Here is a 23,003-nt window from a genome sequence, read left to right on the forward strand (position 1 = left end):
ATTATAATAGAGTCCGGATTTATATATATTTATTTCTATGTCCGGAAATATATATATATATATATATATATATATTTGTTTATTTATACCTGCATCATAAACGGGAAACTTTTTAAGCGTTTGCTTCAACATAAAAAATCTGATTGAAGCTTAAAACTATCTGGGAAGCTACTATTAGTAAAAAAATGATTGATGATATATGAAACGTAGTCGAAGACGTTGGAATAAGTCCTGTTTCAATCTATTTCAAGAACTTCACAATCAATCTCCACTCCACTTCGATCAGTATAGATGACCTCACTGTCTAATACTACTAGTATCAAAAAGCAATTAAAAAAAATTTCTGATTCGTAGATTACTAAAACAGATGTCTAATTTTTCAACAAATTATTCAAGCACTGCCTAAAATATGGAATATAGTAGTAGACATCGATGGCCAATGCTTTGAGTTATAAATATATAGTAAGATTTTTATAAGAGAGCTAGGCATTTCAAACAAAAAAAAATAAAAACTGTTTAATACACCTCTACATATAAGTCCATCTACATATATCTGCATATAATACCATCGTATAAATGTAGACAAATAATACCCTAATCATTCGGAGGTTGCAGAAGTTCCCAACATTGATAATGCGATCTGCAGATGGTTATTGCACCTCAAATTATAACAAGATTCAAAACCCAAAATTTATATAAATGATATAAAATATAAATAAACTTTTAATCAGATCTTAAACTTCATAATGTTAAAGTAAAGTAATAAGAATAATGAATTTGAAAATTAAGAATATTAAATTAAAAGATTAGAATATATATATATATATATATATATATATATATATATATAAAAATTAAAAATTAAAAGATTAGAATATATATATATATATATATATATATATATATATATATATATATATATATATATATAGGATAAAATGTTACGATATATTTATGTCGTACCTATATACATAATATTACTATTGTATATCTAATTTGATATTGCCACCACAAGAAAGAAATCTGTAATATTATATAATTATTTATTAAAAATGCATAATTAAGCATTTTCTAAAATGACCGTTTTAATAATATTTATAAAACTCTTAAGAATATATTAAAACAAAATTATAAATTTTAATTTAAAAGTTAGAATGTTTATTCCTATGATGTAAAAGTAACTAGGAAGTAATAGGAAAATAGAAGAAAACATTTTTATTTTTTGTGCATTTTTGTACTTTTCTATTATTTTTGTGCTTCTTAATCCGAACTCTATCCATAATTATCGCTAAATAATCTTAAAACGAGAAAAAATGTCTATATCTTTTTATTTTATTACTATTCTACTAAACATCGGCATGCTCAACTATAACGTTAAAAACAGGAGCCGACTTTAGAATTACGTCTGCTGCATCTTGTCTGTCTAACTCATGCAAACTTGTAATAAGAGCACCTAGACAAAAATATTTTTTATCATTACCTCTATCTATTTTATCACTAATCAGTATATAAATGCAAAATTTGCCTGACGTACTTAGAATATTATTTGACAATTTCTAACTAATTTCTATTATAGACAAATTATAACAGATAAAATTTCTACGAGGGCCGCATAATAAGTACTCAGTCCTATGCCGGAGATGGAGATTTCAAAATATTAATTTCTTATGTGACACTCTTTTTAATAAAGAAACTTTCATCACTCCCAAACTAAGTATTAAACAAAATTACAAATATATTATAAACTTAGAGAAATAGAGATTTAACTTAATAGAAAATTTTGGAGAAATGTTTCGCGACGTCCAACATGTAGAAGTCGCTACTTTTAACTTATTACTTGCTTTAATCGTTACGCTATAAGCCGCGACGGAATCTGATTGGCTCACTTCGTTTCTACGGTACGTTTGTTATTTATTTATTTTGGGCGCCATTTTCAGTATAGCTGTCATAAGGAATAGTGCGTTTAGAGATTAAATTATTAATTCATTAGTATATATAAGTCGGTAGTACAAAAAGTAAAGTGAATTATTGATCTAGGAAGTGTTGTGTATCCGGATGCACAGATAATAAACAAATGCAGAATCGTTTTCGTTCGAAGAAATATTTGGATGTCATTAAACAATGTTGATAGTGTTAAAAATCCCAAACCGAATGAATTAAGTATCAAAGAAATTTATGATCGTTACAACATGTTTTGTTGTTGTAAGTTGGGGTAAGTTTATTCATATATATTCAAACATCCAATATTAATTTTTTTAATTTTAGAAATTAATCTCCTTCGAAAAGAAGCTATGCAAATGGGTATGTACTTTTCTTCTTGGATAAATAGCTGCAACTCCAATAAAAAAATAGCTCCTGAATGCAAATATATTAAGAGTAGGTCAACCGACATTCAATACACGAGGAATATTGCTGTAAAATTTATTGCTCAAGTAAGAACAAATTTGTTAAAGTGGCATCAATTTAATAACTACCTTCTTGTCATTAAAGAAAAAAAGTTTAATTATCCATATAAATATATTGGTTTAAGACTATTTAACCAAGTTAGTTTTTTTTGGATCCAGCTATTTGATTCAGGACTACACATCCTCGGCTAATATGTTTTAGAAGTTATTTGAATGGTTCAACAAAAGTTAACTCTTACTTTTGTTGGTACTATATACTTTTGATAAAACTAATAGATATCTAATAGATTAAATTGATGGCATTAAACAAATATGAAAAAGGAAAAAGACGGAAGAGATCATTTTGATTTGCAATATATATATATATATATATATATATATATATATATATATATATATATATATATATATATATATATATATATATATATATATATATATATATATATATTATACTCATGTCTTATAGATTTTTATTTTATATTTATTAACTTTTACATATATTTATATTTAATTGAATTTTATTTAATAAATCTATTTCAGAAAAAAAATTATTAATTTAAATTTCATTGATCAATTAAACATAACCTCAAGGGAGTCACGTGCCAAGCATTACTAATGAACCAATCAAATGTCTTCACAGTAAAACATTTTTCTTACAGGTGCCTATAATGGAGATATAAATTAACCAATCAAATTACTTGAATGGCCAATTATGCGACCTCTGGATGTTAGGCAAAGCAAAACTTTGCACCAGAGTCCCCTATTGAGTTGTATCTCTATTACTCTATAATTATAAAGTACATCCATAGCCTGGCGGGATTCAAACCAAGGATAACCATTATCGTTTAAACTAAAATAGAAAGTTGATTAATGAACACGATTGCTTTGCTTTGGAACTGAGCCAACTTTAGCGATATTTGAAGATTAAGAGGACATTAAAATGCAAGCAGAATTATTTCATAGATATCAAAGGATAAACCAATATGAAAGTTAAAATAAATCATAGACGAATTTGTGGCAAAAAATCTACTAGAATACTTGTTTTAAAATGTACCCTGTATAACTTTCATTAAAATTGCAGAACTACTAATGAAAACATTTTGTTAATTTACTGACGTTTAACGTTTAAATTAAGTTACAGAAGAAAGTCTGAATTTGACACATTCCATCAAACCAATTCACACGTACATATTTGCGTCATCGCCATGACAAAATACCACGAATTATTGAATCCACTATATTCACCAAATTTAGTACCCAGCAATTATTTCCAAATCTAAAAATTGGCTCGGCGAAAAATAAATGTGTAATGACAGACACTGAATGTTAAAATAAATATTTATTTTGAAGGATTGTACCAATCGTGTTATATAGAAACGTTAAGCTAAGTATATCGAACTGAGTAATGATTACTTTGAAAAATAAAATTCACTGCTATCGTATACAACCCTCGTATATTAAAAAAAAATTACTAAAATAATTACTATTTAATTCATAATAGTAAAAATATAACAGAATAAAAGCATTCTTTTTAAAATACCTTCATAGCCAATATTAACCATAACTGAGCACACAAAAAAATAAAAACTTAGTTATTTTAGGGATTTTTTAAATACAGTGTGTGCGATGGGAAAATTAAGATTTCAAAGAATTTATAAGAAATAATTTATACATCAAAATGTTTACAATTTTAGATTTTTTTATAGAATACCCTCCAACTATTTACCTATCACCTCTTTAACAATCCTCTCTATTGGGAAAATTCTATTTTGGGTTAGGTATTTATTTTTCGATTATTCGCCATTGAATATTACGTTATTTAGTCTACACTGTTTTATTATTCCAATACAATATTTTCTTAAAACAATAATTGTTCTATAAGGTTTGTACTAATTTATTTTGTAACCCTGAAAATGCATGTTTCATAATTAAATTCAGAATTGAGTATTACTTATTTAGATAAGTAAAGGAATATACTTCAAATCTTCTTAAAAATTGCTTTATCCACTTTTAGAAACCTTATAATATGCTTCATTGGCAAAAGCGTATTTCAATACTAAATAATTGCAAGTATTCTGATACCTGTTTTCACGTTAAAGAAGGTATTTATTGAGAAAAAGTTCTACAATATATATTAATCAAATTATTTTCTAGCATATAGATCCAATCATCGTTACTTTTTCGCACATCCTTAGCATTTCGAAATCATGCTGTATCGATCTAAATAATGTTAATCAGAATGTTCAGTGAACCAGTTATAGCAGAGATTCCCATTCGAGCTGCAACAGTGTATCCTTCACAATTATAAAACATGTGGCCTAGAGCTGTCATGCAAGAGGATGAGTATGCGTATTTCTCTGTGTCTGTCTCACTATTTCTAGTCTTTTTTGCAATAATACGTCCAAATTTTTCAACAAGCAATTTGTGTTGATATGATTTCAGGACTAGCCCACTTTTTATTACCATAATGCAATACGATACACAAAAACGCTTCTTTTTTGACTGATAAGCAATCGAATTAATGTTGAAACGGTTCAAAATGGCATTTTCAGTCAATTTGTGTAGTAGCCATTTTACCTCTTTTTGTATGTTTCTAATCGCATGTAAGCATCTAGAAATAGTTAGTATCATCAATTTCATCAAATTTTGCCATTCGTTAAAACTAAAACCATCAATTAAAATCGCTATAAGTTTCTAAAAGTAATTTATAAGCTTCGGTAGCACATTTTTTCAAATCAAACAACAAATTAATGAATGGATGTTAAAATTATGGAATTTAACAGTTAGGCTAGGTTGTTTAGTTTATTTGCATTGACACTTCACAATGACACTTAACATATATCGTTGATCAAAATACATGCAAGCATCTAATGCTAAACCTATAATGTTAATGAGTTAATCACCTTCTTCATTTACCATTGCCGCCCAATCCAACTATTAAAATAATAATTTTCCCAACACACACCCTGTAAACAGAAATAAGTTGTGTTTTAAGTTTTTTTTAATTATTAAAATTTGAGCTATTTTATTGTTAGAAACTGATAAATAATTTTGTATTTTTACAGAATTGAAGAAAAATTATGTATATAACGCATTGATTTTGTATTAATGTAAACTATAATAGAAACGGATAATAAAGGCATTTTGTATCCATGAGGTGAACACAATATCTCCCAATGGTCTTGCATCTTCGACCATCACCAACAATGAAGAAATATTACCTAAGGGGCTTTCAAAAGTAATTTTTTTGAGAGCCTTAAATTATATATAACGAATATAAAACAATGAATATAGAAATAGATAGAAATATATATAACGAATATAAAACAATGAATATAGAAATAGATAGATGAAATCCAAATTATCATGTTTCTTCAAGACAACAAGTAACATAGATAAAATTTGTAAAAGCAATTAATGAAAGTAAAGACACAGTAGCAGATAAAAGATGTTGGTATAAGGGGCCTTCTAAGTAGATTTAATCATGGTAAAAACTAAAAAAGCCTTCTCGTGGGCGAATCCAAGCCTTTAGGGGGAGACTTGAGCCATTTAGACCCATGGATTTAGTAAGGAAGTAAAAATAATGCCCAAAGATGATTGACTAGTACATGGTACATGTGTACATAGACACAAACACGTTTATAGTGTTTTTAGTTATAGCATGACCGTACACATTTAATATGTGTCAGAGATGATACAGTAAGTTCTGATATATCATATAATACCTTAATTTTTAAAATATTATAAAATTTTATAAAATTATATGCTCGAAAATGAAAAATTAAGGGACCACTTACCAATGGTACAGTCGGCTGTAGTTAACAATCTCATGGTATGACTGGAGTGTTGCGAATCGAGTGCAGCTATTTTCTTTTGGCAAAGACCCAATCGGAGAGCCAGCAAACACCAGTCTCTTCCATGTGGTTCCGGAGGATCTAATAACCCACACAGTCTTAGCTTCACTGGCCCTGGAAGTTGTTGGACATTTAACGCACATCCCCATTGTATATGCCTAGCCACATCAACATCGTCTAAAGAATAAAACAAACAAAAATTGTTTAAATTAGTTTATTTAAAAAATATAACTTATTTTATTATGGTAGATATACTTGTACTATGTACTATTTTAATTATAAATTAGATTTTTAGAACGTTTCATTTGCACTTCGATTAATATACAAGTGCGAGTAAATACTTACATCAGTATTGTATTTCCCAAAATAATGTAGACTAACTTAAGCTAAAATTAACAATAACACTCATATTCTATACAAGTTCGTGTAGTTTGGTTCGATTCAATCTTCTGGTTTTCTGAGCACTATCCAGTGGTTGTAGTGTTTGCAGGTTGCTGCGATTTGTTAACTTTCTCATTTTATAGCGAAACCTTGGATAACTTACTTGGATCATGATACAGTGTTGATCACGCAGCGATAAGCATTCGAAATTAGTTGAAGAGTTGAACTTTCGCAGAGTTGAATTATTAGTTGGTTTCAGGATTTAGTGCATCTCAAATTCTAACAGACTTCGATTTTAGGCCAAGTTGGATGTCCCTTCTGTCGTCGTCTTCCTTTTTACTAACATGATACTATCAATGTATTTACTAATAAAGGAGTACTGTATTACTCCCTTGAGATGGATGTCACACAGGCAAAATTCATATGGATAGATATCCAGCTATTAATCTGTAATTTTCTGTCTCTAATTCCTTTTTAAACCTTATTGACGGCCATTCGTGCATTTTCTATGTAAAAATATATACATTGCCATAATGACTGTATCTTTGCCAAATATTCCAAATACTGTTTCTGTTGTTGTTAGGCAGCAGTGTAGCGTACATACAGGAATGGTCCCAAAACATTACCCCGCGAAACTTCAGTCAAAATAGGTTTAAATATCGAAAATGTCCCATAATGGAAAGCTCTACATTTCTTTTTGAAAAGATACGTTTCCAGCAATTGATTTGGTTGATTGCTCAGCAGTTACACGTCGCGATAACCCGTTTTAACGGTAGTCTCACAAATAATTTGGATATGGCAGGTTGCAACATATACGCATGTGGGGCCGTTTTTTCTGTCAGTTTTTCAGATTTTTGTGTTCTATCGTAACACAGCCCGGAACATCAACCGGAAACAAACTTTAAATATGTATGTCAATATAATGTCTTTGATGGCAATTTATCAATCTAATGTTGTTGAAATACATTAGCTAGTATAGTAGCGTCGTTGCGTCTAATTTATTAAGTTCGATACGATTGAATAGTCATTCCACTGGACTTTTTCATACATGGAGTTACGGCCTTTTTCATATATCATTTTAATTTGTTAAAAATCATTTAGTTTTAGTAAAAATAATATAGTGTTTCACACTTCTCACAAGACTTTGTCATGTACGTTAACAAATTAATTTACTTATTTTATACTCTTTCCCGTGATATTCTTCATTCACATCATTCAGCTGATATTGACAGATCTCAGTGGTGTTGGTTTCATTTGGATTCTGCAGGTTACGGTACAACACCCGTTGTTGGTGTGATCAAAAATTCCGAGAATAAAATCCTGACTATGAATTTGTCTTAAACTAAACCAAATGTATTGGCTGATAGGGCGTAAAGCTAAATTATCATTAGATAACAAGGTTTTGCTGTATAAGTTAGTATTTGAGCCCCCATTTGAACCTATGGTATTGAACTGTGGGGTACTAGTAGCAAATCAACATAAATTCCTCCAGCGGTTCCAGAATAAAGTGTTGCGATTCCTCGTCGACGCCCCATATTACGTGTCTAACAAACTGATTCAGCGCGATATCCCCTTAGAACCAATAACGAGTGTAATTCGAAGTGTTAGTGCGAAGTACTCTGAAAGACCATTAGTGCATCCCAATGTAGTTCCAAATAGTTAAATGTTCGCGATTACAGTGAAGTGCGTATACAAATGCAAACAAAATCATTCGAACTGATAAATAGACACATAGAGTAAGATTTAATAATCTCTAGAATAAGTTATAATAGTCTTTAGAATAAGTTAGGATAAACTTTAAAATAAGTTAGAATAGTATCTAGAATAAGATTTAGATTATAAGTTGTACAGTAGATCACTTACTGAAGGAAGTGATCTTATATATGTCAGGATGGTTATATTATATAACGAAAATCATATAATAATACTTATTACCCACGGGCAGATTGTTGAAGTTCTAAGAGATTAATAAAAAATTAATTTGTCATGTTGAATCGATTTACATTGCCATCATTAGTTAATTCGTATGGCAGTTATTTTCATCCCTTTTAGATTAATTCCAAACTAAATTCTTAACAAGTTCTTAATTCACTTAAACCAGATTTTTGCCAGTTCGTTGTTTTCAAACATATTTGCCTATTCGGTCTATGCTTTCATATTGATATTATATATATATATATATATATATATATATATATATATATATATAATAAATTAACAAATGTTTCAATTATAACAACCCAAATACTCAAATTTAAATGGATTACTGATTATGAATTATACCTAATAATAGAAATAATCAAATAGAATAATAGATACTCCAATTAATAATAATTAATGTGTGCCAGCAAATTACTAAGAAAGTTTTCAGCAAACATTACAACAATTACGTAAAAAATGACTTACAAACAACATTACACTTACCAAACATAACCAATTGACTAATGGTTTCATGTGAACTTATATTTGGATTGTATAGGAGAACGTCCAAGGTTGACTCTGCGTCCATGATGGCTGCTGTAACTATTTGAGGCGGATAACAATACGGTTCATCAGTATAGAGTCTCAACTCTTCCGGGCTTAAAATATGCGTTTCTAGGGATAAACCCGGACATATACTATAAATTGCCTACAAATAATTTCCTGCATATTTGCCAAATTCATAATCAACTTGAAAACTAACTTTTTTAACAATTTTCTTAATATTCTCGAAGAAGTGGAAGCAACAATGTGATGATTGACTTGGTCCTCTAACTTTTATTTCAATATATTGCACCCCATTTTGATCTTCCTCCAAAAATATTAAACTTTCTAAATCCATGCTGCACATTTTTGAACCAGCGTTCCATTGGTACAAGTCGCTGTCGTTGTCAGCGTAAGAAGTAATCAAAGCTTTTCTTAATTTAATCTGAAATAGAATTATTAAATATCTCGACTAGTAAATAAATAATCATCCAAATTGTTTAAAGATTCGAGGGGTTATTATAAATATTGCAGAGTTATTAGAGTGATTTGAACTACAGACATGTTGAAAATCATCAGTGAAAGGTATAAAAGGAAGTTATTTCTGCATCGAGTAGTAAGAATTTATTTCCAATAGTTATCACTTGGCCAAATCGTCCCATCGACTTCAAGGCTAAATCGCACTGGTCGCAAGGCCTTGCTCTGTGTTTGATGAGGTCAAGCTAGTGTATTATATGATGAACTATTGAAACCTAGAGTGATAGTTAATACTAATCACTACTGACAAGATGATCAATTTGAACTGTGCATTGATTGAAAACGTTCACAACACGCTTAAAGGCATGATAAGCTGATTTTTACAGAATGACAAATCCCAGTCTCGTACAACAAAACGAGTAAAATAAGTGTTAAAATAAGTTTAAGTTTTAAGTAAAAAGTAGACTAAGTTTTATCGCACCCGTCCTAATCTCCAGACCTCGCTTCATCTAGCGACCACCTGTTCGCACCAGTGGTGCTTTCACACGCCTTCAGAACAGCACTCCGCCGATTTCGAAGAAATTAAAAAATAGTTCGAAGAATGGAATAAATTATGTATTTGTTCATTAAACTAACCTTCATGCGTATTTTCTTCAATATTATGAAAGCAATATTAGATATACTTACTAACTTACTTGTACATGACAAAAAACAGATTTTAACTGGCACAAAATCCCTGATGGTGTATATAGTCTTAGGCCGCCGTAGCTTGAATTCCTTGAAACATACCGAGAATCGTCCGGATCCCATAATCCATCCAGCGTTTCTATTTGATTGTATATTGGAAATTCATATTCAATTTCACCATCCACTTCACACTAAAATACCGTATATTATGTTCTAGATATATAAACATTATATTAGAATTATGTAAAATATTTATAAAATATATTTTCCAGTTACGGCTGTTCGAAAAAAGGGAATTTTTAAATATTTCTTTTAACATTCCCGAATTTTTTTAAAATACTAAGAATATTGTTATAGTTTTTCTTTGACATCATAAAGAAATATATTAAGAAGTAGAACTTGAAATATCATCATACCAACCGTCTAGAACAAAGTAATTTTGAGAAAAGCGCTATTAAAATTTCGTTTTTAGATAAAGCGATGTAAATGCCGCTATATATCCGAAAATAATTTAAATGTTGAAAAATTCTTTAAAAAATTCAACATGGGCAAGCCTTGAAGATATAAAAAAATCGTTTTATTTCAAATATACTCCTTGTAGTTTATCTGCACGTATTTAGTATAATTACACAAAGTAGCTAGTAAAAGCCTTCCTGAAATGTAGGTCTTATAATTTGGCAAATAAGTTCAGTGTAATTTAGCAACTTTCAATGCATACATGATATAATCTCAAATATGTTTTGCTACAGAGCGATCGAACATCTTCTAGTCCCCTAAATTACAACATTAGATGTTTAAAACAGCTTAAAAAATACTTGAAAACTTGAAGTTTTCTTAGTTAAGAAAGAATCTTAGTTATAAAGTACATACATTCTCTGGTAAATGGAATTATAGTATTTAAGTAATTAAAGTATGAAATTACAGGTATACAGATGGATAAGTGAGTGTGGCAAAACAACTACTAAAGCTATTTTACCATCGTGTTAATTAAAATGAATTCTAGATACTATACTTAATAATAGCACATACTTAAACATAAGTTAAATTGAAGCAAAAAACCTGCATTTTGCTTAGTATCATATTACTTTTTCTGATCTGATACTTTTTTCACTAAAATCATGTCTGAATCAATTCATTCTTCCAGCTTTTTATGTTGCTTATTAGCTTATGTTAGCTTTTTGATATTCGTTGAAACCAAAATCGACAATTGGGATATAACAGAGCAGCATCAAAAGCTTCCAAAAGTATTTGGTAAACTTCGGAATTTATTCAAATCAAATTACAGAAGTAATGAATGTCGAAAATGCAAGTTTGAGCGTTCCATGACTAACTATGTACACGGTATGCACTAAATAACTTAGCTATACTAATTGAAAAATTTTATTTTATATAGAGAAATGTCAAAACTATCGAATTTAACTGTTAATTGTTGAATTGTTATTTAAAAAAAAAAGACGAAATAAAATACCCGATTTTCTATCTGCTATTCAATTTTTTTCACATTCAGACAGTTTACCAGTTATGGCTTCGCCTCAAATTTATGAGTTGGAAACAAAGAATTAAAACAATGTAGAACAGAAGAACTCCGCAAATTTAAAATGCAAGGAAAAGATGATCAACTACAGACCAGTACCGGTCGAGGGCGCGGGTGGTCGCGCAGGCCCCGCTCGACCGTTATCCGGTGTTTGCGCAGTACTTTCGGTAGGTGACCAGGCTGGAGTGCAGGTAACAGCTACTGGCACAGGTTTTAAAAGACCCAGGCCATAGAAAATGGAAATAATAAAATATAACTCGATGGATTTTGATAAATACTTGATATATACTGATAGATACTAAATAATGTAATCTCAATAACAGACGATTCGCTGATGAGGCTTTCGCCATTTGTAATACACAAATGCTTTGTAGCAGCTATGGGTAAGCCTGAGTCAGTCGGAAAACTAAGGAACGACACATTATTGGTCGTAACTGCAAATTACAGATAATCGGATAGGGCTATTAAAATGAAAAAATTGTATGATAGACATAAATGTCACCTCACCCCTCGCTAAATTTTTACAAGGGTGTGATTTATAGCAACGACTTGTCAGTCTACTCTGAGGCAGAAATATTGCAGGATTTGAAAACCCAGGGGGTGGTCTCTGTGAGACGTATCACCACTAGGAAGGATGGTATTATAACGCCCACCAATAGCTTAATACTAACTTTTCATAAAAGCTCTGTGCCTGAGAGAATTAGAGCCAGTTATCTTAGTCCAAGGGTTAGGCAATACGTGCCTAACCCCATGCGATGTTATCAGTGTCAAAGATTTGGACATATTTCTATTAATTGCACCTTTGAACCAACCTGCCCATCATGCAGAAAAAGATCTCACGACGAAACCACCTGTATACCACCGCCCATTTGCGTCAATTGCGGACCGGAGCACTCTCCTAGATATAGGGGATGCCAAGTTTACAAAGAAGCGTTCATGATCCAGAAATCAAAAATAACTGAAAAAATCTCATATGTTGCGGCAAAACAAAAAGCCCGAAAACTACTTGGAAATACACAGTTGAACTATGCGAATGCAGTTAAAACGAAGAAAAGTTATGTATCTATCGCCACGCAAAGTGAAGAAATATAGGTTAGTGAATCCACATCGCACAATGTTAAATTAAACCTTCCCGCACATAAACTCCCATAAACAAAGGGAGATACCCTTAAAAATAAATCCCTTCCCCAAACACAAAAACCAACTACCTCCCTTACCCAATACCTAAACTCCTCTCAAACCCTCACCACATCTCAGTCTTCCCAATCTTCTCGTTCCTCATCCTTAGATAAAAAGGATCGCCCGCTCTCCGGTAACGATAAACTGCGCACTGATTCTAAGGGTAGCAAAGATTCAACTCCGAGCACTTCTTATCATTCTCGCCCCCCTTCACCACTCAGTAAGAAAAGTAATAGCGATCGTTCTAATAGCCGCCATAAGCGTGGGTCAAAACACCTAGCTGGGGATGATATGGACTTAGACATATTTTGATTAAAACCATGACGTATAAAATAATACAATGGAACCTGAACGGTTTTAAATCCAAATCAAGTGAACTAAAGTTGATAGCAGGTCTTCATAAACCATCAGTCCTAGCTCTCCAACAAACTAATCTTAGAAAAGAGGACTTCTTTCTGTTTAGAGGTTTTCATGCAATTAGAAAAGAAAGAGTCAATACAAACAAATCATCTGGGGGAGTAGCTATCCTGGTTAAACAGGATTTAGTATACGAAGAAATTGATTTAATTATGAACCTGGAAGCAGTAGCCATCAAAATGTATCTTACGGATAGACGTGTTACAATTTGTAACTTATATTTGGCCCCTTCTGCAGTGGTGACTGAAAAGGAACTGGAAGAGTTGTTGACTCAACTGCCTCAACCGGTTTTGATAATGGGAGACTTTAACGCCCATGCGAATGAATGGGGTTCATAGTACAGTCAAAGAGGTCGAATAATAATGAAAGTAATAAAAAAAATTCTAAATATTTCTCTTGCATTTACTTAGGGCTTTGTTCGGCAACCTTAATGGGCTGGACACTTTGGATAACATTGGCTGGACTTACATGACAGTGACCAATAGCCCACACTCATTGAATTAGAAGGTCTCACATACCCTACTATTAAATCAACAAGGGTAAATTTACACAATATTGATTGGGATAAATACAGGCGACTCATCACACTACCTTCTCTTGATGCATATAAATTATATAGTGGAAGAATTATCTAAATCTGTCATCAAAGCCGTCAAACTGTCGCTCCTGGGATTATACGCAAAAACAATGGAATATCGACTGTAAACGAGCCATAGAAAATACGGAAAAACGGAAAAGAGAAGGATCACTTTTGGAAAGTATCTGTACTGGAGATGGGATCTGAATATATATCATACCGTACTTTATAAGAAACTGGATCAACTAAACTGGGACTTAATGATCAATACCAAATCGTGCAAAGTAAACGAGGAGTTTTACCAAGGTATCAACTTTTGTAACTTTAGTAGGCGTAAATTGGGTATTTTTTTCAGACTCAGAATAGGCCGACTCACGAGTTTCTACTCAAATGAGAAAGTCCGCCCATTTGTGATAGATGTAGATCCCCGCTGAGCATCAAACACATCCTAGTTGAATACCAAGGGCACGCCCACCAAAGACGACTCTCTAGCCTGAAGGGATCCATGAAACAACTTCTACAATTGAAGAACTTTGAACAACTGATGGACTATTTGGCTGCCATCGGAGTACTCCAAAATATATAATAGACTATAAATACTACTGCTGTTAACTTATGACTTTTAAACTGTTCACTCCATATTATTATCATACTTATGTAAAATTAACTATAAGCTCTTTTAGTTTTGTTCTTTATATTGTTTGTTCTGTAATATTAAAATGTATATAGTGTATAGGTCCTAAATAACCCTCGAGGTTGATGGGCCTTTAATAAATAAATCTAATCTAATAAAAATATAAGTAGCAACCCTCGTATTAAACTGAACATCAAAATCTAATACAATGATGTGCAATGATCATGCATGATGCTAATCATTGTGGATTCCTAGTTAAAATAGCAAGCCGACGAATATTGAATTTGACATAACTGGGAATGACCCTAAATTTAAATGAAGATAACTGATTTTTAAAAATATTAAAACCGCAAATTAAAGTACATAGGAAAACATGAGTAGTTAGAAAGAGTTAAAACTTGTCTGAACTATCAAAACATTTAATGACCTTGAACAACATTGGGGCTTTTATGGAGAAATGTTTATATGATAGAGAATTGTTTATGTGAAACTTGAGGAAGAGAAATTTAAATGAACTAGTATTTGTAAAACCAAATGCTAATTTAGACAATACGTTGCATCATTATATTAAAAAGAAAGTATGAAAAATAAGATATTTGGTCAAATAATATTCTAATAATTAAATGTAGGATCTTTCCCTTTGTGACATGTAAAATAAAAAAACACTGCACACAATATTCATTGTTCTAGTTATTTAATTTTCATATTCATATACCATACGTAAATGAGTTTGCGAGATAAAACTTGGAATAACTGGGATTTAAATAATCTAACAACAAGACTTGGTCTAAAGTAACTTTTATAATCGTTAATATCTCAAAACTGGCGATTATTTAAAGCCGTTTTCGAGAATTCATGGTAAATATGATAATAAAATAATCCTAAAATGAATAATCCATAATATGCGGTTATAGTTCTTAGAAAGTATTTTAATTTCGTTTATCTAACAAGTAAAAACATTACTTAAACAAATATTATAAAAATGAATATTTTTGATACCACAAATACAAAGAGATTATATAAATAATGATGTCATTTATTATTAGTTGTTGGAATTAATTTATAGCATTTTACAAAAAAAATCATTTAGTGTTAACAAAAATATAAGGATATATTGAAATGTTTTAAAAAATATCGCCATATATTTTCAAACTTAAAAAACCCATCCACATGCAAATCGGGTCAAATAAAACATGAGATGAAAACACAATAACAAAAGAAAGAAGAACTAAATGTAAAATGTAAATATAATCTCCAATGAAAATAAAATTGTGTTGACCACCGACAGCCGCCACATTCTCCCATCTTTCAGGTCGATTTTTTTTTACAAACGATATATCTTGAGGCTATCGACGAATCGACTCTATTATCGACGAATTAAAAAGCGCTACTCAGACAGGTCACGACTGATATATCGGAACAAGTAGTAATTAGTTGGGGCAGAGTCAATGTATCCTCAAGTATATTTTCACCTGCTTTGCAACATAGAAGCAAACGTTATCATACTGAAAAATAACATTGCTCTGTCTACTCGTATTCAGGTCGTTTTTCGCACAGTGCTCGACTCAAACGTATTAAATGTAGTCGATAACGATCCCCATTGATTGGTTTTGTAGCGACCTTGAGGCATGTCGAATTTTACATCGTGGAATAACGGTCTACAAAATACCCAGAAATATAATCCCAGATGTTGAACGCGGGCGCAGAACCCGATAACGGATAGCTGGCGGCAACCCCGAGACGTTTATCTGGGATGTTATTGAAGGGTATTTCGATTCATTCAGTGCTCAACCATCGTTTAGTTTAGACGTGTCACCATCGACTGCCCAAGCCTCGTCTCCAGGTAACACCGCTGCCATCCGTTTTATCTAATTGTATTTTTCACTTTTTTTATATAACCAATAAATAACGGTCACATAATGTAAACACCACTGTTTCATATCGGTTTACCTCCATTCACCGAGCCATATCATTTACCCTAAAGTTTCATTAGGTTTTAACAGCTCAAATCCACCTAATACAGAGCATTAGTAAGTAGTGATTTTTTTCGCATTAGATTTTCATAATGAATCCCCTTTGCATCAGCAGTAACAATACGATGCAAAAAAAACTTGAAGTTTATACCGTTGAAGCAGCACATCACACATGACTGAACGCCTTTCAGTGTCTCTTGGCTTCCATTCATAAGGCACAACACATTCAGCTTTTAGATTATCTTCATGTTCTTCAAGCGATTGGAAATAGTTTCTTGTGTTACTCCCAACAATTATGTGTTACTCGCTACTTTTAAAACGTTGAAGCATGGCTGTCATATGCTTCTCACAGCATTCGATGACCTTCAATAGCAATTTTCTTCAAATTGAAGTAAGAAGTAAAACCTGTAGCAAATGCGTTTTACTTGGTACACATTCAGATATTTTCAACACACTGAAAAAATGTTTTGTACACACTTCAACGAAATTATATAATGAAAAATAAGGCTTCAACATGAAGTTGGTTACAAATGTATCGATGCGGCTTCATACACACTAACATCATCTGTTGTAAATAATTTAAAATTAATTTATAGGCCTGTATAATATTAAAATAATTATTTGATAACATTATGTTTATTTCATTATTTTATTTACATTAGAGTTTTATTATATATCAAATCAAAATAATCTAAAAGTCAAAATTGATGCGGCAACATTGCGATGTTGTGACAACATATTTCTTTATAACGTGAGTTTACCATTATTCTGAAAGGACCATAGTATATGTACTAACAAATGTACTCATCTGCCAGAAAAATGTAATACTCTACGTTACCCACTAGACCGTTACGCTTCTGATAAATACTAAATGTTATTTCATCTATTGTATCTTAAAATGAAGTTTCGATGACTTTTACACATTTTGGAGTTGTCATTTCTATTTTAATTTAATCATATTAATCTTAAGAAATGTGAAAATTATACTGCCTTAGTATATTCCAATAATATTGCATAATAGTACTTACAGATATACATAAATTGAGAGCTTCTAATAATTCTAAAACTTTTGAAGCATCACACTGCATATAACTGGCTTGAAAATCATCAACTGAATAAACGCCAATTACTCTGGTACTAGAAATGAAATCAGCTGATAATAATTCTCCCAAGAGATTACTTGTTAACCAGGGTACTGAAAGCACCACCAAATATTTTATGCAGAATACCTGAAAACATAAAAAGGCGAAATTTTTCGCAATAACATCATTCCTTTACGGTACCTCTCCCATCACATGAAGTTGTTGTAATAATTCATCGATGTGATCATCTGATGCCAACAAATTTACTTGATTCCTAAGAAGTTCTGAAAAAGTCACTCGATCCAAAACTGGAAATTGCTCATAATCAGTCTTGACAGTTTGAAGCCACGTTAAAGTGTTTTCCAGGAGTCCTGTCCATGTACCTATCGTTTGCTGGTAAAATAATCGTAATACATTATGTAATAATGTTATTCGTAATAATGTAATGTAATAAGTAAGCTTACTTAGTTACCTGAATAATATTTTGTTTAATATTGGCTAAGATGGTTTTGAACTGTTTAAATGCGAATGACGCAGGTACATTAGAATCCATGATTATAACTATATCCATCAAATTAGGTACATGAGGTAGCAGTTTTTTAACTGACTCCAATGTATTTTGTGCGTCTGGACAAACCCACTCTCCCTGTTGTGTTTTCACAGCCCTAGTCAAATCTACATGAGTAGCAACAAGTATTATTTGACCATAGTCACCTAAAAAACATAATAAATAATTAAAATAATTCGAATTCAGAAAGCAGACAACTTTAACTTCGAAGCTGAAGGAGTTTTGTATCCCTCCACTAACATACGATGATTCTAGAAGTAGAGAAGAGAAATATCATTAAATGGTAAAAGGGATTTTAGAGTCGTTCACACTGAAAATCCGTAAAATGGTGAAAATATATGAACGAAAAATTTCTTATAATCGTCATCTAATCTTCCATCAGATCGTGAAAGTAGAACCCCAGACACCAAATGACACGGTAATCAAATTGCATAACTGTCAAATATCTCGATATTGATCTTCCCATTGTAAAGTGATAATCTACGTTATCATCAATTCTTAGCTGGCGTTCAACAAGAGTGTCTACTTATGCTGTTGTTCATGCTGCAGAACTGCAATATTCACAGAAGTTTGCGAGGAAGGAGGATTTATCAACTGTGTACTGATGCCCAATCTTAAACGAATAATTCCATGTCTAATAAGATCTCGAAGAGAAACATGTAAAAGTCCTGAAGCTTGCAGATGACATATTATAAAAGTGACATATTATAAATGCTGCAGAAGTGTTAAGAAAATTAAGCATTAGCTATCAATAAAGCAAAAAACCTCTGTATATGGCAAAATGAAAACAGATATAGTATGACTAATAGAGACATTTCAAATCTTTGTTTTCAGATCAAAAAAATAAACTATCTTTAATGATATATATAATATATATACAGACATATATAATACTCACAACTAGGTAATTCCGCGTTTTGTCTCGCTAATAGAAAGTTAATCCAAAAACAGACCTGCTGCACTTGCACTGACGGAGAATCATCGAGATTAAATAAAATTGCTGTTATAGAATATGGAGATGGTTTCAGGAAATGATGGTAAACTGGAAAATATGATTCTTGACCTGAGAAGTCCCATACTGATATATCTCCCACATTAGAAATATCCAACTAAAATAAATAAGTATAAATTAAGTTCTAGTTTCTATACAGTTAAATATTAAAACATACTTGAATGTATTATATGTTAGATGTTTGCATATATTTCGATCAGCGATATTTATTGATGAAAATAATATTTTAAAGAATTTAAAATAAAATAAGAATAAAAAACAACTTTCCTTTTAGTATTATTGAATTATAACTAATATAAAAACATATGAAATCAGTCAGTAGTCGATTTTGGTTTCAACTATTTAAAAATCGTGATTTTGATTCCAATGAGAAAGAAAAGTCTAGAAGACAAAAAAAGTTCCAAGACAATGAATTGTACAAAATCCCAGCTCAAACTCTCAAAAGATATTCGGGTAGCTTAAGAATTAATAAATCAAATATTACCAGACATGACATGGGGAAGATCTAAAAGGAGCTAGCACATAATTTTTTTTATATATATTTTAAAGTCTCCTTTTACCAACTATGGGTTTATCTGGACTGGGCCTACTATTTAACGTGGGCTCCGAACCATGGTCTTCAGCATTAAGCCTACCGACTGGCGAGTGATCAACTTTAGAAATCATCCCATAAGACATCCGGTTTTACCCAGCCTGATTACTGGCGTGACTAGGATCATTTTCCTTGTCGGATTTTACACTATTTCTTAGAACATTCACAAATTTTAAACAATCAGAAACATAAATTTACGACCATGCCACAGCAGGATTCGAACCCGCGGCTATCGCAACAGTAGGAGGACCGTCCCATCGCCTTTACCACTGCGCCACTAAGCCGGCCAGCACATAAGTTAACTAAAAATACCATTTCGAAGCAATTCAATATTGCAGTTTCATTGCTCACCAGGTAAATAAAGAGTTGACGTATTGTGACTGGCGATGAAAATTGATTGATACGATAATCTCAAGCATAAAAAATAATGGGTTGAATTTAATCACTACCAAATCAAGATCGTTTTTTCCTACTATACCGCCATGTTGCCAGAAAGAAAGGAACAATTAAAAAAAAATTAATATATTTTGATTAATATGCATTGTACCAATTTTTCATGTTCACCTAATCAGAATACATGCAAGTACCTAATAAAATTATGAATTTAAATTCTAGAAATAAGAGACAACTACCTATTCATTATAATAATTATTTTGTTCATATCGTCATAAAGCTAAGTGGTTATCAAAGCATGAAAACGTATTTATAAAACAACTATAATTAAAGTTGGTGTTACATTAAAATGTAAAATGTATATGTTATAAATAAACTGTCTATCTTCAAATATATTTCACAAATGCATTCACCATTTCGACACCAAAAAACCATACTGTATCTAAAAGCAATACTTCTTAAAAATAAATATTAATAGCAAGTAAACATGAGCAATTTTGTGTTCTTACATTTTGTACGTGGATCCCATTTGTTGAATGATAATGAGCTGATGATTCAAAGGTGATCGAGTTTTGCCTTGACGTTACATCCATTTCAATTTGACTATTTATAGGGGATGATGGCCTAGCTAAAAATATTAAAATATTAAATATTAAATTAAGCAAATATGGTCATTAACTCGTTCATTATTAATTATCCAAGTTAACAATTTAATTGACCTATCTACTTAGTGTATTTTTGTATCCATTTCATTAATGTAGAATAAGGAAAAAATATATAGATTAAAATTAAACGGCTTATAGAAGCTGAAGTATATCAACTGGCTGCAAACTTTTATCTAAAATTTCAACTAACATAACTGCAAAAGTGTGATTGGATCAAGGTTTCAAAAATTAAGAAGCTTATGTAAGCAAAAGATGAAGGGATTCTGAATTGAGAAAAAAAACAGCTGATAAAAATAGTGATTTGTGTAAGAGGCAATAATGAAGAATACCTTTTAGTACTGTCCCTCAGTCTGAAGAAAATAAATTTAGAGGGCACAAATTTCTGGAAATCAAGGCACAGAATTTTATAAGAAGCCAAGCACTGAAATACTGAATATCAAAAAAATATTTTACGGGTGCTGTCTTTTTAGTGAATCAGTTGATAAAACTACCAAATATAATATTGCTATTCGTTTTAGTGAAAAGATATTTTAGAGGCTAAATGCCATTCGCTGTCGCATGGTCACCTTGCCCTCTCCTCCTGGATCCGCCACTGGCAACGTGCACATAACTAATTTCGAAAATTTAACAGCTTAATTTTTGTATTTTGATAATATGATATCATCATCTGATATCTTGATATATGATGACTTGATATCATCATCATACATTAATAAGGTATCTCCAATTACAGCTTAGAAAATAGAAAGTTAATTATTTTATAACTTACATTTATTGCTTTGAAGTGAACTGGATCGGCGAAATAAAGAACTAAAAAGGCCAGCCCCTAGGCTTTTCGCTAAAGACGATTTTCCTACCCCACAGTGTCCCAAAAGTCTTAAAGATAGTCTTAACGCTGGCCGTGAAGTGGGTACTAAATGGCGGGCAAAAACATCTCTTTGGCCTAAGGTTAATTACATTTTTAAGCTTTAATACTATAATCTACTTTAATGCAATCATACCTGTTGCTCGTAAACGATCTAAAAGATCTGCAATATTGTTATGGCCATATTTTAAGGCCGTAATATCAGCTCGAATATTATCCGTATTTCTTACTTCGATATTACAACCAGCCGCACATAAACATCTAAAATAAGTTTCGTTTTAAAAATTGTATAAACATTTTATAAGCAAATAATACCTTACTACCGATATATGGCCATATTTAGAAGCTAAATGTAAGGGATACAATCCCTTTGTCGTTGGCACTTCAACACTACAGCCTAGAGCACATAGAACTTTTACAACTTCGAGTAATCCCAAAGAACAAGCGATATGAATAGGTAAATCTCCATTCTTAAGCAAAAATTAAAACATTAATCATAAATAGAGTGTATTGTAGACATTCGTTACCGAATCTTTAATTTCAAAACAAGCTCCGGATTCCAATAGTAAAATCGCAATATTAGTATTGTATTTTCTAATAGCTAAATGGAGAGCTGGATCCGGTCCTGTGTCTAAGTCGGTTCCACTCTCAATTAAATATCTAAAACATTAATAAATGCGGTATACATGCGCCTTCGCTATAACATAATTTTTGAGAAATTATTTTGTACCTGACTTGTTCAATTGAATTTCTTCTAACTGCAAATTGAAGTGCTGTGTATTCAAACGAGTCAGATGGACTATAAGAACAATTCCTACTTAAAGAATCATTCATTTTTGTAATTTTTAAACTAAAAATATAACATACAACATAGACATAGAAATATAAAAGTATACTTACTTACTGTTAAATATTTTGTACTATCTATAAAAACAGCCCTATATTTAATACATAGTATTTAAAATTGAACAATGGATAAATATTCATATAAAAATGCAATTCTAAACTATATTAAATATATCAAAAAAAAAATTTAAAATAACTTTTAGCTAAAAAGTATTTGATTAATTTTCTCACACTGATCAGCTGTTCTGTTTCTAGAGATATTAACAAATATTGATTTTTTGAAATATCTTGTTGATGCGCATCTTATTTATTTATAATATACGTGTGTGATAAATTAATAATCAAAATGCGTAGGAAATGTAAAAATGGATATTTTGTCAATGAATTTTTTTGTTT

General features: G+C 31.2%; 1 protein-coding gene across 1 annotated transcript; it reads right to left on the reverse strand.

Moving 5' to 3' along the window:
* Window positions 1–1,212: 1,212 nt before the first annotated feature.
* On the reverse strand, window positions 1,213–22,869 carry LOC143192445 (death-associated protein kinase dapk-1). Its single transcript, XM_076397842.1, has 16 exons — window positions 22,666–22,869; window positions 22,492–22,611; window positions 22,289–22,421; window positions 22,077–22,231; window positions 21,898–22,022; window positions 21,666–21,839; window positions 20,741–20,859; window positions 19,133–19,343; window positions 18,139–18,380; window positions 17,868–18,059; window positions 17,613–17,813; window positions 10,279–10,461; window positions 9,327–9,551; window positions 9,068–9,272; window positions 6,206–6,439; window positions 1,213–1,453 (listed from the first exon to the last, which is right to left on the reverse strand). The coding sequence occupies exons 2-16, from the start codon at window positions 22,593–22,595 to the stop codon at window positions 1,347–1,349; spliced, it is 2,610 nt and encodes an 869-aa protein (XP_076253957.1). The 5' UTR covers window positions 22,596–22,611; window positions 22,666–22,869; the 3' UTR covers window positions 1,213–1,346.
* Between the last annotated feature and the right edge of the window lie 134 nt (window positions 22,870–23,003).

The sequence above is a fragment of the Rhynchophorus ferrugineus genome, unplaced genomic scaffold (assembly GCF_030347505.1).
Source record: "Rhynchophorus ferrugineus isolate W39M unplaced genomic scaffold, kcgeb_rfMv2 rfM1, whole genome shotgun sequence".
NCBI classification, from domain to species: Eukaryota; Metazoa; Arthropoda; class Insecta; order Coleoptera; family Curculionidae; genus Rhynchophorus; species Rhynchophorus ferrugineus.

Bases quoted from the DNA above. Each gene is read 5' to 3' on its own strand.
- LOC143192445 (XM_076397842.1), bottom strand. From the start codon at position 22,595: ATGAATGATTCTTTAAGTAGGAATTGTTCTTATAGTCCATCTGACTCG. The intron at 18,381-19,132 runs GTGAGTATTATA...TATGTTTTTTAG, and splicing joins AAACGCGGAATTACCTAGTT to GTGACTATGGTCAAATAATA. The intron at 17,814-17,867 runs GTACCGTAAAGG...TTATGTTTTCAG, and splicing joins AACTTCATGTGATGGGAGAG to GTATTCTGCATAAAATATTT.